At 45.0% G+C, this 27,934-nt stretch overlaps 5 protein-coding genes across 6 annotated transcripts in view; 3 read left to right on the forward strand and 2 right to left on the reverse strand.

Moving 5' to 3' along the window:
* The first annotated feature begins 7,771 nt into the window (after positions 1–7,771).
* hgd (homogentisate 1,2-dioxygenase) lies at positions 7,772–13,381 on the forward strand. The gene is made up of 14 exons (XM_062479787.1): positions 7,772–7,994; positions 8,755–8,826; positions 8,950–9,038; positions 9,180–9,285; positions 9,358–9,417; positions 9,545–9,636; positions 9,772–9,806; positions 9,930–10,009; positions 10,103–10,202; positions 10,343–10,467; positions 12,246–12,350; positions 12,442–12,568; positions 12,739–12,920; positions 13,052–13,381. The coding sequence occupies exons 1-14, from the start codon at positions 7,980–7,982 to the stop codon at positions 13,193–13,195; spliced, it is 1,332 nt and encodes a 443-aa protein (XP_062335771.1). The 5' UTR covers positions 7,772–7,979; the 3' UTR covers positions 13,196–13,381.
* Positions 13,382–13,458: 77 nt separating this feature from the next.
* ndufb4 (NADH:ubiquinone oxidoreductase subunit B4) lies at positions 13,459–15,141 on the reverse strand. Its single transcript, XM_062479788.1, has 3 exons — positions 14,945–15,141; positions 14,297–14,440; positions 13,459–13,627 (listed from the first exon to the last, which is right to left on the reverse strand). Exons 1-3 carry the CDS (start codon positions 15,119–15,121, stop codon positions 13,562–13,564), a joined length of 387 nt encoding a protein of 128 aa, XP_062335772.1. The 5' UTR covers positions 15,122–15,141; the 3' UTR covers positions 13,459–13,561.
* On the forward strand, positions 15,083–17,468 carry LOC134035015 (sperm-associated antigen 16 protein-like). The gene is made up of 3 exons (XM_062479786.1): positions 15,083–16,246; positions 16,418–16,753; positions 16,874–17,468. Exons 1-3 carry the CDS (start codon positions 15,239–15,241, stop codon positions 17,387–17,389), a joined length of 1,860 nt encoding a protein of 619 aa, XP_062335770.1. The 5' UTR covers positions 15,083–15,238; the 3' UTR covers positions 17,390–17,468.
* A 4,724-nt stretch (positions 17,469–22,192) lies between these two features.
* si:dkey-12l12.1 (uncharacterized) lies at positions 22,193–26,503 on the reverse strand. 2 transcript variants are annotated; one of them, XM_062479313.1, is made up of 8 exons: positions 26,253–26,501; positions 24,979–25,026; positions 24,346–24,378; positions 24,054–24,089; positions 23,692–23,802; positions 23,046–23,159; positions 22,763–22,840; positions 22,193–22,634 (listed from the first exon to the last, which is right to left on the reverse strand). In XM_062479313.1, the coding sequence occupies exons 1-8, from the start codon at positions 26,352–26,354 to the stop codon at positions 22,575–22,577; spliced, it is 582 nt and encodes a 193-aa protein (XP_062335297.1). In that variant the 5' UTR covers positions 26,355–26,501; the 3' UTR covers positions 22,193–22,574. The 2 variants fall into 2 exon arrangements, with proteins under 2 accessions (XP_062335297.1, XP_062335298.1); XM_062479314.1 differs by lacking the exon at positions 23,692–23,802 and having other exon boundaries at positions 26,253–26,503.
* Positions 25,677–27,934, forward strand: part of chmp4c (charged multivesicular body protein 4C) — an 88,912-nt gene continuing 86,654 nt past the window's right edge. Inside the window, exon 1 of the mRNA XM_062479311.1 lies at positions 25,677–25,690. The gene's annotated coding sequence lies outside the window, so the exon portion shown is untranslated. The remainder of the gene's footprint in view (positions 25,691–27,934) is intronic.

Consider the following 27,934-nt stretch of genomic DNA (forward strand, 5'->3'; position numbering starts at 1 on the left):
AAACCAATGCTTTTAGTGCTATGTCGAAACATTTGTCGCAGTGGGGAATCCCACTATGGTTCAAGATAGCCCACAAGCCCTTCAGATCAAAACCGTTAAAGATTCTTGATAAAACTTTCTGCAGTCTGACAATTTGGGAAGTTAACACTGCGAGTCTAAATTGATACCACACTTGTTACTGAAAGTGTCTAAATTAAGAAAAACAAAATAAAAAAGGTTCCCTCCTTCATCCTTTCTTCACTATCACAGACACGCACACACACACATACACAACCCAACACACACACTCACACTAATTGCCTCGTCTCTCGGATACGTCGAGGCGATCAAATGGTCGCGCGCGTATGATTGACTTAAAAAGTGAAGGTGCTTGATGATGAAACGCCGCGCATTGAGCCGGGACACCAGGCTCGCGCTGAAGAGGGGGAGATGGATCTAGAATGTAATTTTAAATGAAAGTCTATTTAACCTGCTGAGAATGGCGTGACCCTACCCTCGCCTCCAAACCCATCACTGTTAAAAGGATCATTTTCAGAATTCAATTCCAAAACTTCAACAAGCTGCAATTTACTCTTTCTTCTGCCCCTTTATGTCCATGCTCAGTAAGTCTGCAGACCTGCTCCAACAAATGAAAAATAACAATAGAAATATGTTCAGAACATTTTAAAACTTTTAAAACATGATGGTCTTATAACTCGTTTCACATCAGCTCGTGCTAGAATTCTAGGTGCACTGACCTGTGTGAAAGAAGATAGTTTAGTGGTTAGGCCTATGCACGGTTGCCTAACTCTCTGCCCAATAGTCAACACGGAATTAAACGTATTCCCTTTTTAAAATTATGCTGCCATCTTGGTACACACTACAACACGTTATTGTGTGCGCGAGTGCACCTAATTTGACTTTTTTTTTATGTAAGAGAGGGACTTTGGCCTAACTGATGGTCCTTATTTACAATTAATTCACATGTTTAGGGTGTCAGAAAGTTCTGAACCCCGCTTTTGCACTCCGATCCACACTGTAATGAGAATAATAACAATATAAAATTGTTTTTTTTTTAATACCCCTGCGTGGTCACAAACAGACGTGCGTAATACAGACGGGTATTTAAAGTGGCTATGTAATTTGGGGGCCACACTTTGATTCATTTATCCACGCACTGTTATTAACCCGGGAAAACGAGATGTCAGCCGCCATTTCAGCCAGCAGGACATCCGTGCTTTGTTTAAATGCACTAATTACGCGCATACATTAGCGAGGGACAAAATAAGCGCAATTTTCACATTTTCAATTTTTGGTCTATTTAGCGCGCCACATGCGGGTGAAGAGTTGGTGGAAAGAGGCAGTGCCCGTGGCTCGCTCTCTTCTCGTTTCTGTCATCTTCACCCGTTGCCACATGCCTGTTGTATTTTCAAAACATTCTAACCTGATAATTTTCTGTGAACACATATAGTCTACGTTCAGTGTATGTTCAGGCATTTTGTTCTGTGTGTCCAAGCAGGTGTAGCCTACATGGTTATTTCCATGACCTATGGGTCATGCCAATGTGTTGCACTCAATTGCACCCTTAAATAAGATTAGGTCTTACAGAGACAACACAATCCAATCCAGTGAGTCGATCAGTAGCCACGTGCTATTGTGCAGGTGTAGCTATAGCCTTGGACAGTCTCCTGAGCCCGCGGAGCATCTGCAGCACGCGTGGCAAGGTGGCCTCTTGTAAAGATATATAGGCCTACTCTGAACAGTAAGATAAAACAAGATGAGTCTGAGTAATAGAATTGAGTAAGTAGCATGATCAGGTTTGAAACTCAAATTGTCTGGTTATTTTTGGGGGTTAGTTTGTGGGTCACGTGTTGGTGGACTCATCCGACCATTTCCCCTTTCAATCATTCAGCTGGCGCCATCTCCTGGATTGATTATACCCCACCTTCCACTGAATACCACTGATAACAAATGATGACACCATGGACCATCAGTGTGTCCAAACCGGCCTTAAAACTCAAGCATAAACTGCTTTTCCTCAGAGCATATTCACATAGCAAGTAATTAATCGGTATAGTCTAACACCGGTGTTTACTGTCGGCCTCTGACAACTGAGAACATTAATTTATATTTGGCCACTAACGTCAGCTCTTAGTCTGTATGGACAAGTCAGCGAACCACATCTGCAACACCTCAACGATGTCTAGGCTGTGCTAGGTGGCCGACAGTAGCAATATTCTAGAACAAGAACCGGCGCTTCAGTTTATACCGCACTGAAAAACTGCAGGTGTGTGTTAGTGTGCGTGCTTGTGTGCGCGCGCGTATGTGTGTGACTAATTGGCTGAGTGAATAATTGATTGATTTCAATCTTCACGATAGACGAGTGACATTTGGACACCTGTGAGCGAGGTTTAATCTGACAGTTTGAGCGGTTAACGGAAAATCAGTGCAACACCGGCACTCTCGTGGCCTTGGTGCCTGTGACTTGTCTTCATCCTTCGCTGTGACATAATTGGATGCTGCTCTGCTTGAGAGGGCGAGCAGGAAAAAGAGAGAGGAGAGGAGGGGGCTTTTAAGGCCCGCGTAAGCAAAGTTAATTAGCGGTTATTAACAGCCCGCATAATGAGAGCGCGAGGGAGTCAATTTAATGACTTTGTTAGCGCGAGTTCAGAACGACAGGCGATGATCGGAACAACAAAGGCAATCGCGCACGCAGTCATCATCCGTAATTTCCAACGGTAATACGGTCTGATAAAAAACAAAGGGCTCTAATTTCGCTCAACTGACTCGATAATTTGCCCTTATGTAAGGAAAATAATTGATGACTTGAATGTTTCAACCCAAGATTAGTCTTCATTCCACTCAATGATTAAGTAAAAATAAGCTTATCTGATAAGGGCTGCATCAAGGCCTTGCATGTAGGTGCATGGACAGCAGCTCTACCTTTTACACTTGCAAATAATGTTTTCTACGATGCTATTTAACGCCATCCTGCATAGTCAGACATAACCTTCTAATGTTTGGGTTTGTTTAGTCATTTAGCACGAAGCTGCATGTACACAGGTTATAAGTTGAAAGAAAATAAAGAGGACGAAATCATAAAAATGCATACTTTTTTTGCCTACAAAATCAGCGTTAACAACTAAGCAAACTTCCCAACAGCTCTTCACTTTCCTTCATCGTCGCACAAATTGATCGTCACAGAATGTGACTCGAATTGTTTTTAAGGTTATGCCAGAATATATCAACAGTTGATGGCTATGGCCACACTGAATACACACGCGTAATTTTGCGCATCGTTTCACCATTAGGCTACACAGATGCAGTGCGTGGACAGATACTTATTTATTATCGATTCATGGAACACGCTCTTATATTCACTGCAGGTGGATAGGTCTTGGACGCCAGCAGCAGCAATTTCGCGGCCTCATTGTCTCCACTGATTACTGCTTTGATCACAAGAGGAATCAAGAGCTCGCAACACTCGTGAGCCGTTGCTATCGTCACCAACAAAATGTGAGCTGTAACCACGGGTTGACCGCAAAAGACTGTTCAGGCCTGTGTGTCTACTGGTACATTTGCCCTTTTATTGATTGCGGGCCTTCACTTAATTCAACTGCGCCACTGTTGAAAATCCCGTAAGAATCATCCTAGTAATGAGATAATCAGTGTAATGTATTCAAATCAATTATCTTGCAAGCTTATCAAAACGGGCATGCCCCCCTTGAATCTGAAGAAGTCCATTTATTCAGTTAGTGGCAATAACGCGCGCGATGCAAATGAAAGTTGATTAAGCTAAATTAAGGACCTCGTTGCTATCTGACCTTGTCTGCGTTTTATGTAAATCCCTTTGTCCTAATGTAATAAAAAATGCATTTTTATACTAATCAGTTAAAATCTTCCAGGGAGATCAAAACAGGCTATGTGGTTATCAAGACACTCAAAGTGATTGAGTTAGTGAAGTTACTGTGAGGCTTTTTACTCAATACCCTGGTGAATATAACAGGTAACTCATCTCAATGAAAACCTGTAGAAAATGGTCCACTGAGGATCCCAAACTTTAATACTAGAAAATATGCAGTGTTTTGGTGCAAGGGTGGCCCTGTTTGTATGATTCCTCTGGTGGTTCACTGGCAACCTTTCACTTACTGTCTCTGGCTCTGCTGTGTGAATAAACTGGATAATGAGTAGATCTAATGGATGTTGCATTGTTTTGATTTGTGTTCATGACCATCTGGTGGTTAAGAGTGCCATGAAAATGATATCCCAAAATTCCTTTGGTAGTATGCTAAGAAAGGACTTGGATCAATAAATATGTATGTGAAGCTCTCTCATGGCCTATGTTTTTAAGTACTTAATACATTCAAGCGCTACATATTCAATCCAGTGAGTTGGTAAAGATGCATTTGGAGTATCCATGTCTTACTTAAAGGTAGTTGACTCGCACCAGCTTGGGACCCTGATCACAGTGTCTTGCACAGTGACATCAGACACTTCATCTCAAATAGAATCAGCTCCCTGGCCAGAGACAAAATGGAGTCCGGCAGGTGTTTGGTGGCACTGTAATGTCTCTGAAGCTCCTGGGGTCTGTTGAGCCAAAAAAGGGTGGGTGGTGGTATTCCTCCTCTCCCTTTTGCCCCCCCCCCCCCCCCCCCTCTCTCTCTCTCTCTCTCTCTCTCTCTCTCTCTCTCTCTCTCTCTCTCTCTCTCTCTCTCTCTCTCTCTCTCTCTCCATAGGCCTTATCCATCCAGTGCTCCAAAGTTATCGTATCTGTTTTGTTTTCTCCATAGATGGTGAGTATAGGGTGTGATAAGAGTGTGTTAGGACTTTGTGTGCATGAGAGAGAAGACTAAGATGGTGCATGGTCTTGGTATTCTATCAGGTGGGACTGCAGTTAAGGAGTGAGGTGGGATGAGTAGCTGTGAAGTGAGAGCGTTGAGGGGAACGGGAGTCTAAATTGGTCCGGACTGAAGAGGCAGTGTGTGGACAGTGTGTTTACGTGAATGTGTGTGTCTGTGCGTGTGTGGCTACTAGTGTGTGAGTATATGTATCTGTGTGCGTGTGTATCCCCAGCACCATCATTAGGTCTTCGGCAGTCCCAGTGTGGGGGTGGTGGCTTGGCTGTTCCCAAGGCCCTTTTGGGGCAATTTGACGAGAGAAAAGTACTTAGATCCTGAGATGCAGGTCTGAGGGTCCCCAGTGGGGGGCAGCGCAGCCCTGCAATCTATATTGGATTTATTCCATACCATCTCCAGGCCCACACCCACCCCTGCTGAGAGGAAGTCATAGCTGTACTCACTCTCATATAACATACATGGACACACATACACATACACACACACACACCTAGATTGAGTCCATTTTCTGGACCCACTCCTATCAGCCCATAGCTGGAGTAGCTGGTTCCTTTTTGTTGAATGCAGGGCCCAGTGTCATGGAGGAGTGGGTTAGAACAGACGAGGTGCGTGATGAGATCATGGTGTAGCAGTTCATCACAACTTATTATTCTTGTTTGTTTGTTTTTCATCTTCCTACGTGTATCCTCCTCCTCTCCTTCCCGCATGCCTTTCCTGCATCTTTTTTTCTTCTCTTTCACCCCTCTGACACATTCCTCTCTCCTCTTCTCCTTTATACTTTCTGTCAAATCCTCCTCTTGACATCCTCTCCTCGCGCTCCTCCAGTTTCTGCTCCATCGTTTCATCTTTCTGTTATCCCTGATGAGTTGGTTTCACACGCACGCATGAGCATGCAAACACAGACACGCACACACACACACACACTCTAAATCTCCTCTGACTTTAATAATTGGTAAATCCTCTGATTAACTCCAGGTATAAGGATTGTCCGTTGAGCGCTTTAAGTAATTTTGTTTGTGTGTGTCTGTTTTTTTTGTATGCTTACCCCCCCCCCGTCCACCCCCCCCCCCCCCGTCCCCAAAGCACATCTTTATAACCAAGCAATTCCAAAGCAATTTTCTCTGTGGGAGGAGAGAGTGTAATTTTCTATTCTGTGACACTGTGATGTGTAAGAAACTGGGAGCCAGTGCTAAAAGCTGGCTGTAGTGTGTATTAGTGTAGGTGTGAGGAGCTTTAATGGCCAATGCGGGCCAGGGAGGGGGGCCTGGTGAGGGGGTGCATGTCAGCAAGGGCATCATTTAATGACTCCCAAATAATGCCCTCCTTGTTAGAACTATCGTTGTGGAAACTGGAGGGCATGAACCTGGCGAGGGCGACGCGCTGCAACAGTCTTTATCTTCATATTAAACCATTTGCATAACATTAGTGGGATATAGCTCAGGAGAGACTCAACTCACGCCGAGAAAGAGACAGAGGATGTATGTGAGTGTGTGTGTGTGTCAGTGTGTGGGAGAGAGAGACAGAGGGTTGCACTTCATTTAAAAACCGGAGAGAGGGTATACGAGATGTCCTTGCAAATCTAATCAGAGTTAAGTGGAGCAATGAGTGTGAGTGTGTATCTATGTGTGCCTCTGAGTTTGTGTGTTGTCTTTCTTCCATAGCATATTATAATCCATCCAAATCACCAGTTATATTATAATACATAAGCGTAATCAGTTATGTATACAGTAAGCAATGACAAATGCACAAATTGACTGACCACAAAGTCAACGATATCTTTGACCAGTTTTGGTGGTCTGTCTCTTTATTTCCTTTCCCATTTCCATGTCCCTTGCCATCTCTGACGTCATCACTGCCATATTTACCAGGTCAAAGGTTTCCCGGGGAAAAACAGGGACGATTTGCAGTTTGAATAGATAGATGTGGATATGGTCCATGCCTGCGTTTCCTTCTGTGTGTTATGTATAATAATGAATTGTGAACTAGGTGGGAAGGGAAGCTATTTACTATCAAGTCGTTGAGTCCAGCAGGCATCTAATGACAAACGATTTCTACCTCTCTCAGTCATGCATAGATATAACCATCAGTATGCCATATAGGCTCCCTTTTCTCATCTTAAAGCATTTTGGCCGCTCTTATAACACACGGGGCCTTCCAGGAGAGGACACAAATACTCTAGAATTCTATCATCAAAATCGGAGGCGAAATTAAAATCACTCATTTTCTTCCTCCATCCAAGGAGCAGATCAATTTCCGTAGACTGGGTCGTGATATTTTCCGCCATCGGGTTTTCCCGTCTTTGGCACAGCACCTTAACTGCTTAGCAGCAGGGAGCCCGGGGCTTGGCTACACGCTTCGCCGGAGAACAGTTACTTCTGCCGTGCCGAGTTTATTTGCGCCTCGCTATGAGAATTGCCATCATTTACCCTACCCCGACACCTCCCAAAAAGAAAAGAAATAGACAAGAGGGAAATCTAGAGAAGAATGAGAAAGGGAAATTGATTCTTTTTGATATTGTTGGAGACATTAGGTACCCAGTTTGGCCATCTTTTAAAAAAAAATGGACTGAATACATTTAGTCTAAATAGGTGTTTTGAAGGCCTGTTGTTCATATGGGACTTCTACGATTTTCTTTTAAACTGATCAAATGATACCCTGAATTGTCCACCTCGTTACAAAGCCCATACCATTCATAGCTCCACATCACACCTGCTCCATTCGAATCTGAACTGAGAAGAGATTGACCCAGAGTCTTTGGGACTTCAGGGACTTTGCCTTCATTGTCTGTATGATCTTCTCACACCTTTTTGTCCCTGAAGGTTCACCACCCCCCGCTACCCCCCGCCCCTGCCCCCTCTCCCTTCCCCAGTACCCCTTACCCATTCGGAGCAGGACAACCCTGCTGCTTACGTGACGGAGCGGGTCTGGTCTTAATTAAAACCATATTGAGAAACAGTGTAGGCTATATATCCAGCCCCCTTTTTCTCATCTTCCCCACTCACTCCATCACGGGACGAAGGAGTTGTGCGGTAGGCTATATGTAGGTTGAGGAAGTCAGAAAGTCCAACAACAGTTAGTAAAGTTTTAACCTGCGCGTTTGGAATTGACATTCTTTCAGTTGAAGCGTTTCCAATAAATAACGCTATGGCAGGATTGAAGGTAAGCGGTCATATTCTCTATTACAGTGATATACACATGTAGCTTTCATGAAATGACATGTATTTATTTGAATTTAGGTGCAAAAACATGCAAAAACATGCAAAAACAGCTCATGCTCTTAAAGCATAGGCTACTGAACGAATATGCTTCTTCGCATTTTAACTCCATTATTCACAATTGATATATACTCCGGCACACAAGTCAAATGTATTGATCTTTGAGGATACTAAAGTCACATCTGCAATGTGTGCTAGAGCGGCATACTTCAAGGGGCGTTCCCTCCAAACCAATCAGAGCGCTTGATTTAGCAGCTGCCCAGATGTGATCCGATAGCTCCTGGCAGTTTAGCTTAAACCAAAGTTATGACGGTCAGTAAGTTGATAAATAACATGTTATGTGTAATGACATTAATTATGTTCCATGAAAGCAGACTGTATATATTCGTCCCTTATATAACTTTACGGTTTTGTAGGTGGTTAGCGCACAAATGGAAAACATACTCGTGCGCTTCTGCAAACCCACAATGACTCAGCAAAATGCCTTTACTTTTTCATGAACCGAGGAATAAAGGGGGTTGTTCCATGGCATCAGAACCACCTCGTAGGTGATCTAGTCCGGACAAATCTGCAAAGAAATCCAAGCTGTAAAAAAATACTGGGGATGGGAATAACCCAAAACATACAAATGTTGGGAGGCATATGAATGCAAGATATTCCAAATTTGACCAGCTGTTTTCTCATTTATATTGTGTGACCTCCAGTACATGAGTGGGTTTGGGAACGAGTTTTCCTCTGAGGACTCTCGCTGTCCAGGATCCCTACCTGAAGGACAGGTGACACAAACCAGTGCTCTAAATGCCACATAAAGGCTTTAATATCACAACAGTTTAACACCACATTCAATATTTACACATACCACATAGATGTCTTCAACTACCTGTCTTGTGCCCCTGCAGAACAACCCTCAGGTATGTCCATATGGTCTATATGCTGAGCAGCTCTCTGGCTCCGCCTTCACCTGCCCACGGCCAGCCAATAAAAGGAGGTATCTGTTCTTACACTGTGACTTCTCAATCCTTCTCTGTTGTAGCATCTGCCCAATGTTTCAATAAAAAAGCATCTAATGTAAGGTTGACTAATGTGCACTCACAAACACTCATTCTTATCTGTTGTTACTGTTCTCCAGCTGGCTGTATCGTATTTTGCCGTCCGTCCGACACAAGCCGTATGCTGCAATGGACTGTGGAGACCTGACGGAGAACTGGAACGAAGTGGAACCTGATCCTAACCAGGTAGAAAGAGTTACACAGAGTCAGAAGAGAGACAGAGAAAGAGATAGTAATATTCCTAAATGTCTTCCATAGATGAGGTGGCTTCCATTCACCATACCAAAATTCTCAGAGAAGAAAGTGGACTTTGTGATGGTAAAGTTGAATTTTTTATTATATATATATTTGACTGCTGTTTGTTTTTTTCTGTAATGGAAATGGACCCTTTAGCAAGGCATTTGCTTGCCCTTCATGCTGATTGGTCCGTGTGTGTGTGTGGCAGGGTCTACACACAGTGTGTGGTGCTGGAGATGCCAAGTCTCGTAACGGGATCGCCATCCACATGTTCACCTGCAACACCTCCATGACGGACAGGTGTGCCTATGTGGGACACTATCATTGACACCATAACTTACATTCTTCAATTATAAGATATCCACAGTCACCATAATTGTAAATAGAAAGGGCTGTCTACAATTTGACCTTCTCAGTTTCGTCTCTATGTTTTAGATGTTTCAACAACTCTGATGGAGACTTTCTCATTGGTGAGTCAAATTCCCTTTAGAATGTTTTTGATCTGTAGTTAAAACTGAAATATTTATTTGGTTGGTACTCTTTCTCTTATCTCTCTCCCTCATTCTTGACCTCTGTTTTCTAATGTATCTCAGTGCCCCAGCAAGGAGAGATCCTCGTCACCACAGAGTTTGGGAAGATGATGGTTGAGCCCAACGAGATCTGTGTTGTTCAGGTGAGCTTCTAACCGTTCCTCCACCCTCTGCTTTTCCATATCGTCATGTACCTGTCCTTCTCATCCTCACTCCCATCTCCCTCTGTGTTCCAGCAAGGGATGCGCTTCAGTGTGGATGTGTTTGGGGAGACCCGAGGCTATGTGCTCGAGGTGTATGGGACCCACTATGAGCTCCCAGATCTGGGACCTATAGGTGTGTGCATCACCCCCTTCCCTCCCTTCCTCTAACTTGATCTGTCTTCTAACATACTTTACACCCCTCTTCTGACACCATCTGCTCTTATTCGCTTATATTCCATCATTTCTATCACCCCTTACCAATGATGTTTGTAGGAGCCAACGGGCTGGCCAATCCCAGGGACTTCCTGGTCCCTGTTGCATGGTATGAGGACCGCACAGTGGCCACAGGTTACACAGTCATCAACAAGTACCAGGGCAAGCTGTTCTCCAGCCAACAGGTGGGTAGGCTTGTGTGTGTGTCTGTGTGTGCCTGCTACTGTGGCACACGCAAACTACTACTCATGTGGCTTTGAATGATACAGTAAGGCACTTTTTACACAAACTTAAAATGTTGCCTGTCACTAGCTAGAAGTTCATACACTGCATGGGTCCACTAATGCCCTGTGTTTGCATTGTTCCGAAGCATTAGCTAGTCACCAGGACCTACGTTTCAGAATAACATGACAGACCATACAAGGCCTGCTACTTACTAGCTGGATTATTCTATTCGACTGCCATCCCCGATGATTTATTATAAAATGTCTAACTGTTCTTGGATCAGCAGGCTTCCATCTCAGCTCCCTTACCAGCCTTAATCACTCATAATTAGTTAACACATCCCGGAGTTACAGCCAGATACCTGCCTATCTGTTCATAGGAAGAAAAACGTTTCTTGAGTTAAGCGTTAATTTCAGCATATTTCACTCTGGAATGATTTCCCCCCCTGAAACGTCCTGTCAGGCGGGTAATTGGATCGACTCGTTATGTCTGTCAGGAGTTTTTTTTCCCACCGAGACAAAAATGGAAGGGTGGGGTGACGGGGGTAACCGTGGAAACAGTGTCCACATTCGTGCACAGTGACATTACTCATTACCGGAAAAGCATAGGCTACGGTCTGACACAACCCCCACCCCTCCTCCGTAATTCCCCTTTCCTGTCTTTTCTCCTTCCATTCATCATCCCTCCATCTTTCATCTGGGTAAGAGCTGGGTGTTGGGGCTTGCACCTGACACCCCGTCCTGTGAGATACCCCGTCTAGAGAGACAAGAAGGTGGGGGGCAGGGGTAAATGGAAGGTGGGAGGGGCGGGGGCTGGGGTAAGCAGACTTCATCTGGGGAAAGGGCCTGCCGTCATCTTGTCCTGCTGTTTGTTCCCCCTGCAGGGAAACTAAATTGCTCAAATTAACTTATTATTTGCTTGACTGGGCCAACATGTTTGTGTTTTGTGTTGTGTGTGTGAGAGAGAGACAATGTGTGTGTGTGTGTGACTGTTTTTCTCTCTCATACAGTTTTAATCAAGTCTGTTGGAGTTATCATAAGAAATATAATGTCCAAAAGATTACCTGCCTTGGGGACCCCAAGCTCCCACAATGCAGTGTGACATTATGTCTGTGTGTGTGTCTGTGAGAGAGCGAGAGGTGAGCGCTTTCATATATACTAGTGTGTACTTGTCACTAGTGTGTGTCAGTGTGTGTGTGTTTTTGTCTGTGATGGAAGACAGAGGTCAATGCTGAAGGCAACAAGAGCTGTAATGAATTATATTGATTTTAGAGCTGCCATTGAATGTCTCTTTCACAGTGACATTATCAGAACAGAAGAGCTATATAAAATTGCTGTGGTTTTAACAATCAAGATAAAGAAATATCTCTACACTGTAACTGTCCCTCCCTCCCATCTCTCCCTAAGTCACAGCACAGAAAGCTGAAAGTTTGGGAAAGTTTGATTGTGAAGCCAATTACAGTAAAATACCTGGAATGGAGTATTTCAAAGAACAGGGTAAATAAAAAACTGAGAAAAAGATAGGAGACGCGTTGTGTTTCACAATCAACCCTTATCATCCTCTTGAGTTTTTCTTCGTGTCACAAAGTGCAGTGTCTGAAATTTTAAGATTACAAAATTTTTTTTTTTTTCATTGTTCGTTTTTATTCCCTCCCTCATTCTCTCTCACAGATGCCAAATTTAAACCATTTTATCTGAGAGCAGCCTTCCTTATGTGATTTGTATTTGTGTGCTTTTAGGATTTCTCTCCCTTTAACGTGGTGGCCTGGCATGGTAACTACACACCGTACAAATATAACCTGGACAACTTCATGGTCATTAACTGTGTGGCCTTCGATCATGCGGTGAGTTTTCGTGATCACACACGTGTGTCACACACTGTGGGTTGTCGCTTCACACACACACTCACCCTTCCCTTCTGTCTGCACACATCAGGATCCTTCCATCTTCACCGTGCTTACAGCCAAGTCCAATCGCCCGGGAGTAGCCATCGCCGACTTTGTCATCTTCCCTCCGCGCTGGGGTGTGGCTGATCGCACCTTTCGTCCCCCCTACTACCACCGTAAGACGAGTCACACTCCTCTTCTGTTCCATATACTAAGATTTAGTCGCAGTACTGGCTCAACAGGCTCAGACAAGTCCTTCTATACCATTCCGACTAACATGGCCATCTAGTGACCGTTTGAGATACTTTCACAGTGATGTCAGAGCTCCCCCTGCCTCACGTTTCAGGTAACTGCATGAGTGAGTTCATGGGGCTGATCAAGGGTCACTATGAGGCCAAGGAGGAGGGCTTCCAACCAGGAGGGGGCAGTCTCCACAGCATGATGACCCCACACGGGCCAGATGGAGACTGTTTCGAGAAGAGCAGCACGGCTGCTCTCAAACCAGAGAGGGTGGCTGAGGGGACCATGGTAACACACACACACTTTGTTAGAGCTCAGTGCCAGTATATGGTGGGACCATTTTCAACGTATTTGTTTTGTATGTGTGACGTTTTCTCACATGTATGGCGATCACGTATATTTCTCCCTCCTCCTACCAGGCCTTCATGTTTGAGTCCTCCTTCAGCATGGCGGTGACTAAGTGGGGTCTGGAGACATGCCAGAGGCTGGACAAGAGCTACTACCAGTGTTGGGAAACCCTCCACAGTCACTTCAACCCAAACTGGAGGCCCAGCAAACAGTAGAAAAATATAAGAGTATACTGACACACAGTGGTTGGCTGCCATCAATAAGGTTTGCAGCTAATAAAGGGATAATTAAGTAAATGTGTATTGATATGTTTAATAGATGGCCACAATTAAAAAATGTTTGGATGAATTTAAATGTTCTATAATACAGAGAATTTTAAATAAATCAATTTGGATCCCACCTTTTGAAAAAGGCATGTATAAGCCAGACATAGTTTACTTGGTCAGTCAACATTGGTCTACTTTTGATTCAAGACTGCTTTTTCATTTTAAACAATATATTTAATTCCATCTTTTAATATTAGTTACATAGGTTTGACAATTTCTATAACACTACATTGGAAGGATGTGAATTGCCCTGACTCAGTATGACAGGCTGAACGTGGATTGGTTGTGGGTCCCAGCCTTAATCGCCGCCTCCTTGTTGTCCTGGAAACAGAGGGTTAGCGTTAGCACAGTCGCCATGACAACACTGTAACATCCCCTTCTCTGCAGCCCGACTCTCAGCGTGTTTATAATATGAATGAATGTCTTTGTCCTGATTTCCCCGGTGTCTTTTTCTCTCAGTAGGCTAAAGACAGTTTGACACATTACATCCTGCCCCAACAATAGCACTCAGCAGGTCTTGATGACATTTCCCCTGAGTACAGATTCAGGGGGCACATTTCAATAACAATGGTTGAGAAAATGAGAGGATGTGAAATGTTCAACTCCCAGTCACAAGGAGGAGTGATGGGGCACACGGGAAAATTAGTTCAGATGGTACAAGGGGAGATATTACAATCTACATTTGAACTAGAAGGTCTGAAAACCGATGATACTGGAATCTCATTGTACATAACATACCTGGATACCTTTCATTTACTTTGGTCCAGCGTCTGGACATAAGACTTCAATTGATTCAATATGAGCTTTCAACCAAACGCGCATAAACAGTATATTGGTTCTACTAGAAACGCACAGTGCATGCATGTAGAACAGCATACACTTAAACCACGCAACAGGTCTATTACTTCTCAGCACATTTACATGAGCACCTGACACGGAGTATCGCTACAGCTGAAAGGTCAAGCAAGGTCGAGTACAATGTATGTTTACCCTGTCCGTCTTGAACACATAATATAGGATGAAGAGCGGTGCCACTCCGAACAGAGCCCCCAGAAGCGACGTCTTTTTCGTGGGTTTGAAGTAGTTGTAGGGGTTGGCGCGAGCATACACCCAGCGGTTCAAGGCGGGGTCTTCCTAAATATAGGAAAAGGTGAGGAAAAGGCCGAGATAAGTCAACAACAGGCGATAATAGAAAGTAAATTGAAAGCGCTGTACTAGGCCTACATGGACAATGGTGTTATTCTGCAGATAGGTAAAACAGCTGTGCAATGATATGCGAAATTGGTCTTGATTTACAAGGGTGCATATAATGTGAATCGTAGCTGCCGATTATTCAACACAAAGTCAAGCGTGTGCCGCTAGCCAGCCTGCCAATAGTTGTAAACAGTTAGCTGCTTGCTGCTAGCAATGAATGTCTGACATTAGCTTTAAAGTTTGAAAACATACATTGTTGGGAGCATACATACATAATGCATTATTGCATTAGACGTACAATACTGAAATATTTAAGACAAACACTTTAGTCAAATGTTCTGCAATCAACGTAATTCAATAAATCAGTGACTGAACTGACTGACATTAGATAGCAAGCTAACGTAATGCTAGCTAGTGTTAGCATGTCTCCTCTGACCAACTTACAATTAGCTCTTTTCTGTGAGGGTTGTTAAGTTGCGTCTGGTATTGTCTCTTCAGTTGTGCTCTCAGTGTTGCCCTTTGTTCCTCGGCACGTCGCTGGTCCGGCGAAAGGTTAAAATATTCAGCCGGATCCAATGATTTTGGCCGAGTGGCCAAGGGCGCCTCTCTGTAGTTCGCCATTTTTTTTATTCAGAAGGGCAGGCAACGCGAGTTTGATATCTCGCGAGAGCCAGTCGATCGGTTTCTCCTTGTATCTATGGCAACATTCTGTCTAGACGCTAAACTTGAGATACAAAAATGACCACTGATCCTTGTCAGCAACCCGAAACTGATTCATATTTTATTGAAAGTCTTACAATACCAGCAGATTCCGACGATGGTTTTCAATATGATGAAGTTACTTTTGAAGAACACTGTAGTCTGACTGAAGGAGAGGAAGATTTGGAGGCAACGGTAAGGGCTATCCAAGAACGTTCGGATGACACTACCTCAGTTGCTCTAAACCTCGATGCATCACAGCCCGGTGTTTCTCACGTTCCCGAAGTGTTGGACGACTTCCTCCGCAATTTTCTTGTTAAAATGGGAATGAAAAAAACATTAGATTGCTTTCAAACTGAATGGACCGAGCTAGCACACAAAGGTCTATGGAACACAAACCAAATCGAGTTGGTCCCAGAAGTGTACACGCAAAATCAACTTCTGGACAGCCAGTTGAAGAACGCTCAAAGGGAACGGGACGAGTACAAGCATGCGGCCTTGGCAGCGGCAGATACACTGGTCAAGCTCCAGAAAGCCAGAGATTTTCATCGTCTACAGCACAAACGTGTGATGCAAGAGAAAACCAGACTGATAGAAGATATTAGAAAACTAAAGACCCACTGTTCCTCCTATGAACCTGTTCTGAGGCAGATGAATGAGAAATACCAAGTAGCTTTGAAGGAAAAGATGCTGGCCAGTTTAGAGAGGGACAGGGCCTTAGGGCAGGCACACAGTCTAGAAGCCAGCCTCCACAACACTCAACTTGTGTCAGCCACTGAGGGTCGTGGGGAAGACCTGAGCCAGGAAGCGAGCTCTAAACCTGATGTCAAGCTGGGTAAGGAAACCAAGCCCCAGATGGTCAAGGTTGGCCGCAGTGATCCCTCCAAAGACCTAACCAAGAACCCCAACATGTCCAAAAACATAAAGGACTCTGAGTTCCCGGTGAACATGCGTGTCAACCCCTGTCTGGCTCACATGAAAGATCTGTCCATATCAGTTCAAGACTCGGTCAAGGCCAACAGCTTCCACCTTACAAACACCTTCAAGGTTAGATAGCTAACCGTACACTGCTTAGTAATGAATCAAAGATGTAGATATCTATCTTTAGATTTTCCCCAAATTGCTTCTCTATATATTTTTGAAAAATATGTACTATAGGCTGAGTTTTGCCATTTTTGTCCAATGCTTGTTTACCTGTTGTCCGAACCCTCCCTCCAGGCCCACAGCCTGGCTGTCAGCTGCCTGGCTCTGCACCCCTGTAAGCAAGTGTTGGCATGTGGAGGTGACGATCTGGTCTGGAGGCTCTGGGGGCTTCCTGAAGGAGAGCTCATCGCCACGGGGGAGGGCCACTCCGACTGGCTGTCTGGGATCAGCTTCCATCCTGATGGATCCAGGCTGGCCACCACCTCTGGGGATACCAGTGTCCGTGTGTGGGACCTGGCGCAGGGCCACTGTGTGCTGATCCTGGAGGGGCACACGGGAGCCACCTGGGGGTGCACCTTTCACTCCTGTGGGGATTTCGTGGCCTCCTGTTCCCTGGATTACACTGTGAAGGTAGGACAGTAGTTTCAGGTGATCTTTTAAAAGCATGTTAAATCAATAATATTTAGCTCTGTTTCACTCTCTAGTGTACTTGCATGTGCCTTGTATGGGATACGCTTTGTATTTGTGCAGGTGTGGGACCTCCAGAGTGAGAGATGCCGCTACACCCTTCGTGGACACACAGGCTCCGTCAACAGTGTTGAGTTCCTGCCCTTCTCCAACACCCTCCTGACCTCTTCTGCTGACAGGACCCTCTCTCTGTGGGACGCCCGGACCGGGCTGTGTGCCCTGTCCCTCTACGGCCACCGGAGCTCCTGCAACCACGCCACCTTCACCGCAGCCGGTGACATCGTGGCTTCCTGCGATGCCCTTGGCTTCGTCATGCTCTGGGACGTGAGGAATCCGGCGGCTCCTACAGTCACCGTGGAGACAGGGCCGCTTCCTAGCAACCAGGTGGCCTTCAGCCCGTCAGACCAGACGTTGGTGGTTGCCGGGGACGACGGTGATGTGAGGCTGATGGATCTGGCTGTGTCCCAGGTGGCCCGTGTTCTCAAACATGAGGATGCAGTGCAGAGTGTCATCTTTGACCACAAGGGGGAGTACTTACTGTCAGGGGTGTCGGACGGGCAGATATATGTTTGGTCATAGCAGAGAAATGTATACATAATTTACATAATCCACTATACACTGCATTGATATAATCACTTCATGTACATCAATGCGGCTTGTCATTATCAATAAAATTGTAAGTTACTCGTACTCATTGTGTCCCGGCACACATGTTTGAACAACTTTATAACTCTATGTTCTAAAGAGTTTTGCAGCTCTAAATACTGTATATCATTTATCATTAGAAATAGGTTATGAAAAGCACCAATTCAGTCATCCAGTCAAGAATCAGTAATGTCTAATCTTAACCACCAGAGGGCAATGTTGTCCCACACGTCCACTGCCTAGCAAGCCGTTCTGTCGCGCCTGTTCACCTGTTTGTAGCAGTTCAGCTGTGTGATTGTGGTTTAATGAGATACTTTGGCTCTGAACTTCTTGCTGCGAAAGCTGTTTAAGGGAGGGGCCAAAGCTGATAGATTAAAACAGATGGACTTTTAAAACACCATCCACCCAATGCTGTACAAACATTCCAAATTCAATACAGGCCAACTAGCCAGCCAGCCTCCTTCTCAACGTTATTCAGTGAGCCATATGAAAAATCAAATGTGTTACCTGATACTTTAAAGTTTTAGAGTTGAACTTGTGAGGAGAAGGTTCAGGCACCACAGACAGCTGCATGATCAATCAACGTTGTCTCCACCCCCTCTACCAATCTCTTGATGACGTCCACCATGAGGTACACTTCACAAAATGGGGTTGGATAGGTGTGGGGGTGCAAATAATAACTTAAGAGAATACAAAAAGCGTGTCAGAGAAAGAGAGATAGAGAATACATCTCCTGTATCTACTGTGCTCTGCATCTACTCTGTAAAGTCTGTAATTAGCTACAGCAATCTCAGGTGATGTTCCCGTCTTTTCTGTAAAATGCCTCTTATCTCTAAGACTGGGGAAATGCAGGCAATATTTATTCATCCTGTCCCTGTTCTATTCCTGTTCTGTACTAATGGTCCACTTTAACTCATTTGACTACAAGTTTTAAATGTCTTTTTTTATTTGTTTAGTGTCTTTGGACTGGGCTTTCAATGAGTGCCTTGGCTCTTCCTCAAGCTTCCCTGACCATTCCCAAACCCAACCTATCTCCACCCCATCAGAGCAGCCACTGTAATCTCCCTCCACAACGGTGCCATAAAACATGTCTTACCTCTCCCAAGGTTTCTTCCATTTTTTTTTTTTCTCCTGTTGAGAGTTTTTTGGGAGTTTTTCCTTGTCTTCCTTGAGGGTTTAGGTTGGTTGAGGGGCAGTTCTATGGGCATATGTGAAGCCCTCTGTGACATGCTTGCGTGTAAAAAGGGCTATACAAATACATTTGATTTGATTTGATTTGACCTCTCTCTCCCTCTCCCCCTCCTGACAGACTGGGCTTATTAGGATTCCGAGCTGGCCTGCCTACCTCTGCTGCTCTCTCCTCTCTCCTCTGACAGCAATGTCTGCCTCCCAGTCAGCAACGACCTTGACATCGCACAAAACAGGAAAGAATTAAAGAGAGAAAACTCATACTCTGCCTCGCTCTGCCTCGCTCTGCCTCGCTCTGCCTCGCTCTGCCTCGCCCTGCCCTGCTCTGCCCTCCCTCCCTCCCTCCCTCCCTCCCTCCCTCGTTCTGTGTCTGTCAGAGGGCAGGTTGGTAAACTGCAGCCCACTTGAGCAGTTCTATCAGTTGTGAGACAAGGTATCTCTTTTGTAGTCATGTCTAGCTGGATCAAGTTGTCAGTGTGACAAGAAACTAACCATGGCTCTGTGTGTGCATGTGGATATACTCTCGTACATTGAAATGTGTAACCATGACCGCGGGTGACCTGCATGTGTGTGGTTTAGTCAGACTAGTAGCACTGTCTAACAACACCATTATCTTCCTCTGAGGTTTGCTGTTCTCAAGTAATGCATTCCTTTTAGTTCTTGGTTATTGCAGAGTGTAATTTGAATACTATAAGCAAGCTGTACTTAGCCGTGCTTCTTGCTCCGATGCCCTGCTGGATTCTGATTGGCCTAGCAGTAACACATCATCTTCAAAGTCAGCCAATGGTGTTAAGTCCATAAAGATGACAGGGCCCAAAGCTTTCTTGAGTTAGTCATGGTGATATTCATAGTGCTCAATAGCATACCCCTAACATGTACAGTTTATCTTTACATTTTTATTACACATTTATCATTAAGCGGGTGAATATTTTATTGCTGGGATAAGTTATATGGACTTTATGAAATCAGGATTTATGCCACATTGTAAGGTTATTAAAAAGAGACTTTAGTATGACCAGTCATGTGGTCCAAATGCTGCTACATGTGGAATATGGTATGATATTGAGGATGATGATGAGAACACAGACATTTAAAAATATCATAATTCATTATAAATTGTATTACTTTTTTAACGATTGTATTTTCAAATTGTGTATACTGCTGACATCTAGAGGTCATGTTGCAAGCTGCAGTAAATTGTGAAAATGATAACCAAGGCAATCAATCACATGTGACCTGGGGTCTCGTGTGTAAAGAACACTGGATCATTGCCAACAAAAAGGTGACACCCAACTCTCCCAACAATACAACCACAATCAGCCATTAATACACAGATCAACGTCTATGTTCAAACAACAGGGTTTTACTGGGTTAGAGTGAGAAACAAAAAACGGAGTCTCTTAGAAAGGAAAGGTCACTCTGATATCCTTCCCATGTCATATTAACCACACACACATGTGCATGCAGCACATTCACACACACACACACACACACACACACACACACATTCACACACATAGACACGCACGAGCAGCCTGTCCCTGTCTGAACCCACCAGAGGGAGAAGGATATGTGTCCTCCAGGGCAGGTGTGTCTCCTGCACCCAGCAGAGTGATATGATGGGAGAGTCTGTGCTGCTGAGGTGTATGTGTGTGTGTGTGTGTGTGTGTGGGAGGACGGACGGACGGGGGGGCATATTGACAAGACAGCAGAGCGGGCGGGCGTTACCGAGGTTACTGGGTGGTGGAGTGAGTGTTGGCAGGAGCCAGGACATCCTGTGGGGGGCTCTGGAGGTGACAGCAGGCAGCACAACACCCCTCGTCTGATCTAATGGGAGGAGACAGGGAGGTTGGGAGGGACGAGGTAGATTCAGTGTGACAGGCTGACCCGGCTGAGGCCAGTCAGACAGAGGGAAATGGACGGGGAGGGGCTCTACTGGAATACTGAACGGGCAATATCTCAGCTGTCAGTCACGACAGAGGGAGAAACACCTCAGCACAGGAGCCTGAGTCGGGGAGAAACATACCCTGGATCAGGTCATCACAGTTCCCAGAGCTCTGCCCTCTCTGCGTGCCCCTTGGCACCAACAAACAACCAGACACTGACTAGATCAAGTGCATAAACATCTGATCAGGGTTGTAGTTGTGACCCTGAGGACTCAAGCCCGTTGTCCATCAAGCTAAGAGAGGGACAGATCATGAATGCCTGATTCCATCATTGTGGATATTGTACTCTGCTGTCCATCTCAACAAGCACCTATGGTTTTGCGTGTGCACCTGTGTGTGTATGCTGTTTGTGTGGGCACCTGTGTGTTTATGCTGTTTGTGTGTGCTCTTATGTGTTATGCTGTTTGTGTGTGCAATTTGTGTGCCAGAATGTGGGCCGGCATGCATTATGTTATTGCTTTTGATTGCTGCCACTGTAGGGGAGTGTAGGCAAAGTAGAGTCTGTCTGACTAGTACCCTCGCTGCCCTGCTGCTCTGACCCTGAAACACCAGAGACAACATGTCTCTCTGACACCTTCTACAGCCATTCAGATCAATCTCATTCAAAAATCCAGGCGTCCTGGAGAAAGATTTCTCAGCACAGAGAAACCCAACCCCCTCCACCCCACCCCCTCACCCCGCCCTCCCCCTCCCTCCCCCCAAACCTCTTGGGTTGGGATCACCTGCAGACACACGTCCACCTCGGTCCACCGTGTTTCTCCATAATTTCTCCCTGATTCATTCCCCCTGTGTCCCACTGCAAGGGTCAATAAATAGCATGAAGTATAGAAGGCATCCGAGATGCTAAGTGTACATAAATAATGCATTGGGTTATTATGTTCATCCTCAGCTATTGAAGAGATGAGGTTCTATTGTGAGATATCATAACAATGGGAACATCTTTGGTCCAAAGGCAGAGGGGCTTTCATCCTTGTTAGTACAGGACGAGTCATAGGTCAGTCTATTTATCTTTCGATTGTTATCTCATTGAGTCGTGCGGTTACTTCAGTAGTGCCCAAGCATATCCCCTGCATTTTCACAGTAGCTTTGCAGGACTAAACATGGCTATTCAACGCTCCATCACTGCAAATGAAGACCTGACTCTATTAAACTGTGGATATGGCTGACACAGCGGTACCAAAGTATTTTTTCCACCAGTCCAGATGTCAAACAATTAATGTTGTGAGGTCCCATCTCAGGCCAAATGAATTCATAATCAAGTGATTTTTTTCTGTTGAGTAAATTGAGTTTGACTGAAGGCTCTGTCTACATCTAGCTGATTCTTTCCCATGGACAGTTGGCTGCACGCCCACACATTTAAATGGATTAACCAGGCTGGTCTGGGGTTGATGCTGTGCCCCTTCCCGCCTTGCCAGCATTGCGTTGGGCATTCAGTACCCAAAGCTCAGTGCTATTTTTCCCCTAATCCGCATTTTCGGAATGAACTGTTGGCAGCTTCACAGGCCCTTGCATGGGAAATGAAGGTGTTACACAGAGAGGACGGGAGGGGGAGAGGCAGCTGAAAGGGTTATGTAACTTTTTGTGAAAAAGAAGAAATTCAAACTAAATGGTAATGTTTATTTCATAGATTTAAGATCAGAGTACAGGATATGTTGCTAATCCTTCTGTAGTAAATCAGTATTTGATCCACACACAAATCCTCCTATTAAACCATCGCTAACGATTATGTTCGATTTTCTGTGATCAAAATATATGTTAATTTTAAACAAGGGATTCATCTAGTAGTATTTGACAGGGTTCTAAAGGACACAGCATATTGAACCAGTACTGTATATTTAGCTGAAGTATATATTAGTAACTTGAACAATTTACACAGAATCAATATATTGACTCACACAACGTAGCTACAAACTAGGTAGCACACTGTAACATGTTAGGCACTCGTTTGATGTATATTTAGTATTCTATTTTTCTGAACAAACTATTTACTTGGGATTCTTCCTTTTCTGTGCGCTCCTCTTGGGTCTTTCAATCACTGGATCCCCCTGTGGACCAACATCAAGTATCAAGTGTCAGAATCAAACAGTGGTTAAGATACTGATATGATTCATGCCATGGTTCTGTGAAGACATCAGTTTCAGAGTGTTTTCCATCAGGGATGGTGGATAGTCACCAGAACCGAGTAGGCCCCAGAACGGCCCGTCTTCCCCTTCTTCGGTGGCTCCTGCAGCTGCCGTCTCACTCTCGTCACCTGGACACACATGTCAGAGTTAGGGCAACACCCATAGCACACCTCACATCCTGGTTTATCAGGGAGCCAAACTCTTTAAAGAAGCGTAACGCATCGAGAGATTGTTTAACGGAATCCGACACGTTGTGTTGACAGTCGGGGGAACATAGTGACCACAGTGGGGTCTGGATTGGTCTGTTCTGGTCTTGTTGTCATGGAGACCCACCTGGAGGGGTGAGGAGGAGTCATGGACGATGAGAGAGTAGGAGCCGACACGGGATTTGACCTTGTTCTTCTTCTTTGTACCAGTGTGACCCAGATGTCTCCTGGCACGCTCCGCCTGTTGGAGCAGACAGCCACAGGCAGTCAGACACATTCAGGGAAGCAGCACTACCATGGCAGGGTGACAGATTGGTGCTGTGACAACATTCTTGAACCCCACAGAAACATCCCATAATGTTTCTGTGGGGATGAATGATTCATGTGGTTGTAATTAGCTGTTTGTAACCTTAAACAATTAAACTTTTTCTTTATTGTGTGTGCAGTCAGTTACTATGTGGTTTACAGTGAATTGTTTCTCTTTCAGTCACAGTGTCTATCTCTTTCTTTCTTCCTCCCCCTCCCTCTGTCCCTGCATCCCTCTCTCTCTCTCTCTCTCTCTCTCTCTCTCTCTCTCTCTCTCTCTCTCTCTCTCTCTCTCTCTCTCTCTCTCTCTCTCTCTCTCTCCCTCCCTCCCTCCCTCCCTCCCTCCCTCCCTCCCTCCCTCCCTCCCTCCCTCTCTCTCTCTCTCTCTCTCTCTCTCTCTCTCTCTCTCTCTCTCTCTCTCTCTCTCTCTCTCTCACTCACTCTGTCCCTCTCTGTTGTGATGGTACCTGGATGAGCATGTTGGGGAAGCCCTTGACGGAGACGGCCCCAGGCAGGCTGGCTGGGCCCAGGTGTGTGGGAGCACTCCTCTCCAGCTGTCTCTTCTGTCTGCTCAACACCTAGCACGACCACACAAAGCCCACTGTTCAAGGAGCTGGCCACATCTGTCCTTGCACATCTCTCTCTCTCTCTGCTAGACAAGCTAGATGTACTCGGTCACAGCACCGCAGTGTGAATCATTCTATAATCCATCTCAAGAATATATGCCAAAAATGCTATATAAATATGCACACAGATAGATTACAGAGACTCTTAAGATCTGAAACTAATAGCTCTCAGACATTTATTCTTCTATTATTCGTAATTTTACCTGTAGCTGTTGTAGAATATCGGTGTGGCCTACACTCTGTGGAGACATCACAGTATGGTTATCAGAGATTGATCATCTGCATGCATTGTCATCAATTTCTATGTGATGGACTGAAGGCTGGTTATTGATCAGCTCTGGCCACTCTTAATGAATGCATTGGTACTTGGACGATAGATAAGCCAGTACCAGTCAGTCAGTCTGACTGAAGCAGAAATGAGGACGGTAGGGGGATTTCAGCTGAATCAATAAAAGAATGTTTCTCAGGTTGTGTAATTGGCAGGATTTTACTTACACCAATTGCCCCTCTTGACCCAGGTCTTGTTATCTGGAAACAACAAGGCCGAAATGTTAATGAGATTAGAGGGTTGGTGATGAAGTGCGATGCTTTGATTAAGTAAAATGCTCTTTACGAGGTTGTCATGTGACTCTGTGAAATCAATGGTGCTGTCTGCTGCTAAGCTCATTTCCCAGGTTGCTGTTCAACGCCTGTTACATTAGCACACTGGTATTGTGTTGTGTATATGGTGACTGCAGCATTAACTGTACTTATGTGTTACGACAGAACAGTCGGAACAGTTGGTATGTTAGCCTCCCTGGGGAGTTCCCATGATGCAGGCATATGTTGAGGACTTGTGCACACACACAAACACACACACACACACACACACACCCACACACACACACGCACACACACACACACGCACGCACACACGCACGCACGCACACACACACACACACACACACACACACACACACACACACACACACACACACACACACACACACACACACACACACACACTGGAGGAGAGACCTCTCCCAGCCTGCTGCTCTCTGTGTGGAGCCTAGCAGCTGGATGCCCTTGTGCATGGTGTGTGTGTGTGTGTGTGTGTGTTTGTAGGGAGGAGGGTGATGGTACACATACCGGCTGTGTTCTCCCAATGTTGCTTCCTTGTAGCCCTGCACCCCTCAGCTACAAAATGTTCATAATATAAAATAAGTAAAAAATTATATGAATGAGAATTATATTAGCTACATTCAATTTTTATCCAAAAGTATATTAAAGTTTGAATGTTTTGGGAATGGGGAAAGGACAGGGTCGACCAGTCAGGTGTGTGCTTGGAAAAAGATTGTTAGTATCCTCTACACACCAGTGAATCAGCTGGGCTCTCTAGCTTCATGGATGACTCATCAGGGTAAAGCAATTCTTCCTTAAAGGATGAAGCCCGTTAAACTATTCTTCAAAAAGCAAACACCATAAAAACTGTCCACGACCGATTTCAACCTATTTCTTCTGCTCTTGCAAGCATTGTTGGCTAGAAACATAAATAACCCAGTAATTTTATTTTCCATCATTCAAAACGACCTTGGTGGGAAGAGACACAGACAAATAAACTGAGCACAAAATTAAATGTAACATTTTGAAAAAAGTATGTGAATGCACATGGGCCCAGTATAATTACACATAACACATTATGCTCCTAAAAGCCCAGACGGGAAAATAATTCTTGACTTTCATGTTTGAGAGTAAATTCACATTTTAAAACCTCCAGCTGCTGTATCCATTGCCTTATCCGGTTGAGGGTGATTACATTGGACAGAACACGAAGACTGTCCGCTAAAAATTTTGACCGCAAGTATGGAAAGTATAACTGCCCTGCAGCCACATGAAGGTTCTGTGAGAATTGGGGTTTTTGTCTGTCTATGGCTGTGTTTTTGTTCAAGGCGTGGGCTCACTGTGAAATCCATAACAATGAGACTTCTGCCCCCTGACGAAAATAAACACATATCCCCACCAGGTTAATGACACGTTAACCTACCTATGTATTTATATTACATCCTGAGATGACACACTTGACCACCACACCACAGTCACACAGACCTAAATTTAGTGTTACTATGTGGAAAATGAGTGAGAGGATCCTGCCTCAGTTATTACGGGCTTCCCGTGGCCTCAGTCTAAACCCTGCTAAGGAGCGACCAAGACTTGTTTGTGAAATCAAAAGAACTGTAAGGAAAGCAGCAATCCTCTGATCGTTCCAATTCACACATCAACAACAACAACCATGTTGTTTGTAACGATAACAACCCTTCAAAGCTTCCACATCTGAATGTCCACATACAGCTCCCACATATTCTGTAACCCCGCCCATCCCCCCCCCCCCCCCCCCACACACACACCTCCACCCCTGGTCTTACCTGTCCTCCTGCGCAGCCTGCAGTCTGGGAGGAGCAGTCCAGGGCGTGTGAGAGCAGGCCAGCCGTCAGACAGAGCAGGCACACCCAGACAGTCTGCTCCATGGTCCCCGCACTGAGCTCCAGCCCCTAGCCGATCCCTGCTATATACCCTCTGCTCTTAATGAGGACCAGATGCTGGGGCTTGGAGGCCCTGCCAGCTTCGCACAGACAAACAGCCCACCGCAGCTCTACGCTCCACGGCAACTAGCGGCCTGCGGTCCTGCTGAAACATGTCAGACATGTGGAGGGCCTCCCCCTGAAACCACCCCCACTCCCCCACCGATCTGGGCCTGCTCCATGAAGGCCATTTTCCACTGCGGAAAAGAGAGACAGAGTGAGAAAGGAAACAGCCTCAACCTCTGTTGACGATACACTTGAAAGATTTTTTTCATTTAGAGTAAAATCCATAAAAAACATTGAGGGGCCAAGGGAGTTGAGCTTGTTGGTTATCTGATTGGTTCACTAGAAATGGGTTCAGCTCCAGAACAAAATAGACCCTTTCTGTTCTGTTCTGCTTTCTCTCAATTATTATGCTGCCTATGTAATTATTCCATTTACAAAAATCATTACAATTGGATTTGACAAAATCGTCTGTAGCGTTTCTTTGGTGGGATACTGCTTCCAAACCAGTCGGGGCCATATACTGTACATTAGGACAAGTTACATTGAGTTGCTGTGTGGAAATGTAGTCATGGCAAAATCACAAGAATCTTAATAGCCTGAATAGTTTTTTTTTCAAATTCTATATTTATCAGGATTTTGTTTATTCTTCACTCAAACTTGTGAAACTTGAGTTTCACAGCTGCAAAGCAGAGCTGACCTCTTGACAGATGTTTCATTTGGTCAATAAAGCCTAACATGCTGAGCATGTTGGATGGATGTATGGATGAACAGACAGATGTTCTGACGTGGAACCCACGGATGAACAGGGGTGTGGTATGAAGGCGTGTAGAGCATGGAGGGATGGAAAGGCTAAGTGTAATGTCTTCAAGCCTACAGCTCTGGGGCAGGGAGGAATTCTACAGTGTAGGCTATCTCCGGCTGGGAATGGAAACATCTGGTGTTTCAAACAAAAAAACAACAACAACTGCACAGTATGGGCATTTATGATGTGTTGCATCCATCCGTTTTACTATTGTGATGTGTTATGTCTGGACTCAGTACAGTGCCAGGATTGAGCAGGAGTGCACAATCTGTCTGGACTCTGAATTAGAGCCGTGGGCACGGGAGCCCAATCAAGAGCTATTTCCTTTCACTTGAGCTGGCCGGGACAAACACCAATCCACGTTTGTCCTGGAAGGCAGTCCAACGTCGGGTCCAGGTCATATGCTTCAGCCTACCAAAAAACATTCAGTGCAGATTGGGTTCTCTGGCTTGAACCCCTGGGAGGGGTGCTGCCCTACAAAGAAGTTGAGGTGTTTTAAACTCGTCGGGGTGTGTGGTCAATATAGGTTGTGTCATCTGGTGTGTAGCATTTCCAAATAGGGCTAAGGGGGAACCGCCAGTCAGGTGTGAGCAGACAACTGGTGGTGGAAACTTTTAGAATAAAGATCAGTATCGCCTTTCTGACAACTTACACTTGCCAAACATCATTTCAAAATGAACACACATAATGGCAATTCACTGCCTGCCTTTTCAAATAA

The sequence above is a fragment of the Osmerus eperlanus genome, chromosome 15, assembly GCF_963692335.1.
Source record: "Osmerus eperlanus chromosome 15, fOsmEpe2.1, whole genome shotgun sequence".
Taxonomy (NCBI): domain Eukaryota; kingdom Metazoa; phylum Chordata; class Actinopteri; order Osmeriformes; family Osmeridae; genus Osmerus; species Osmerus eperlanus.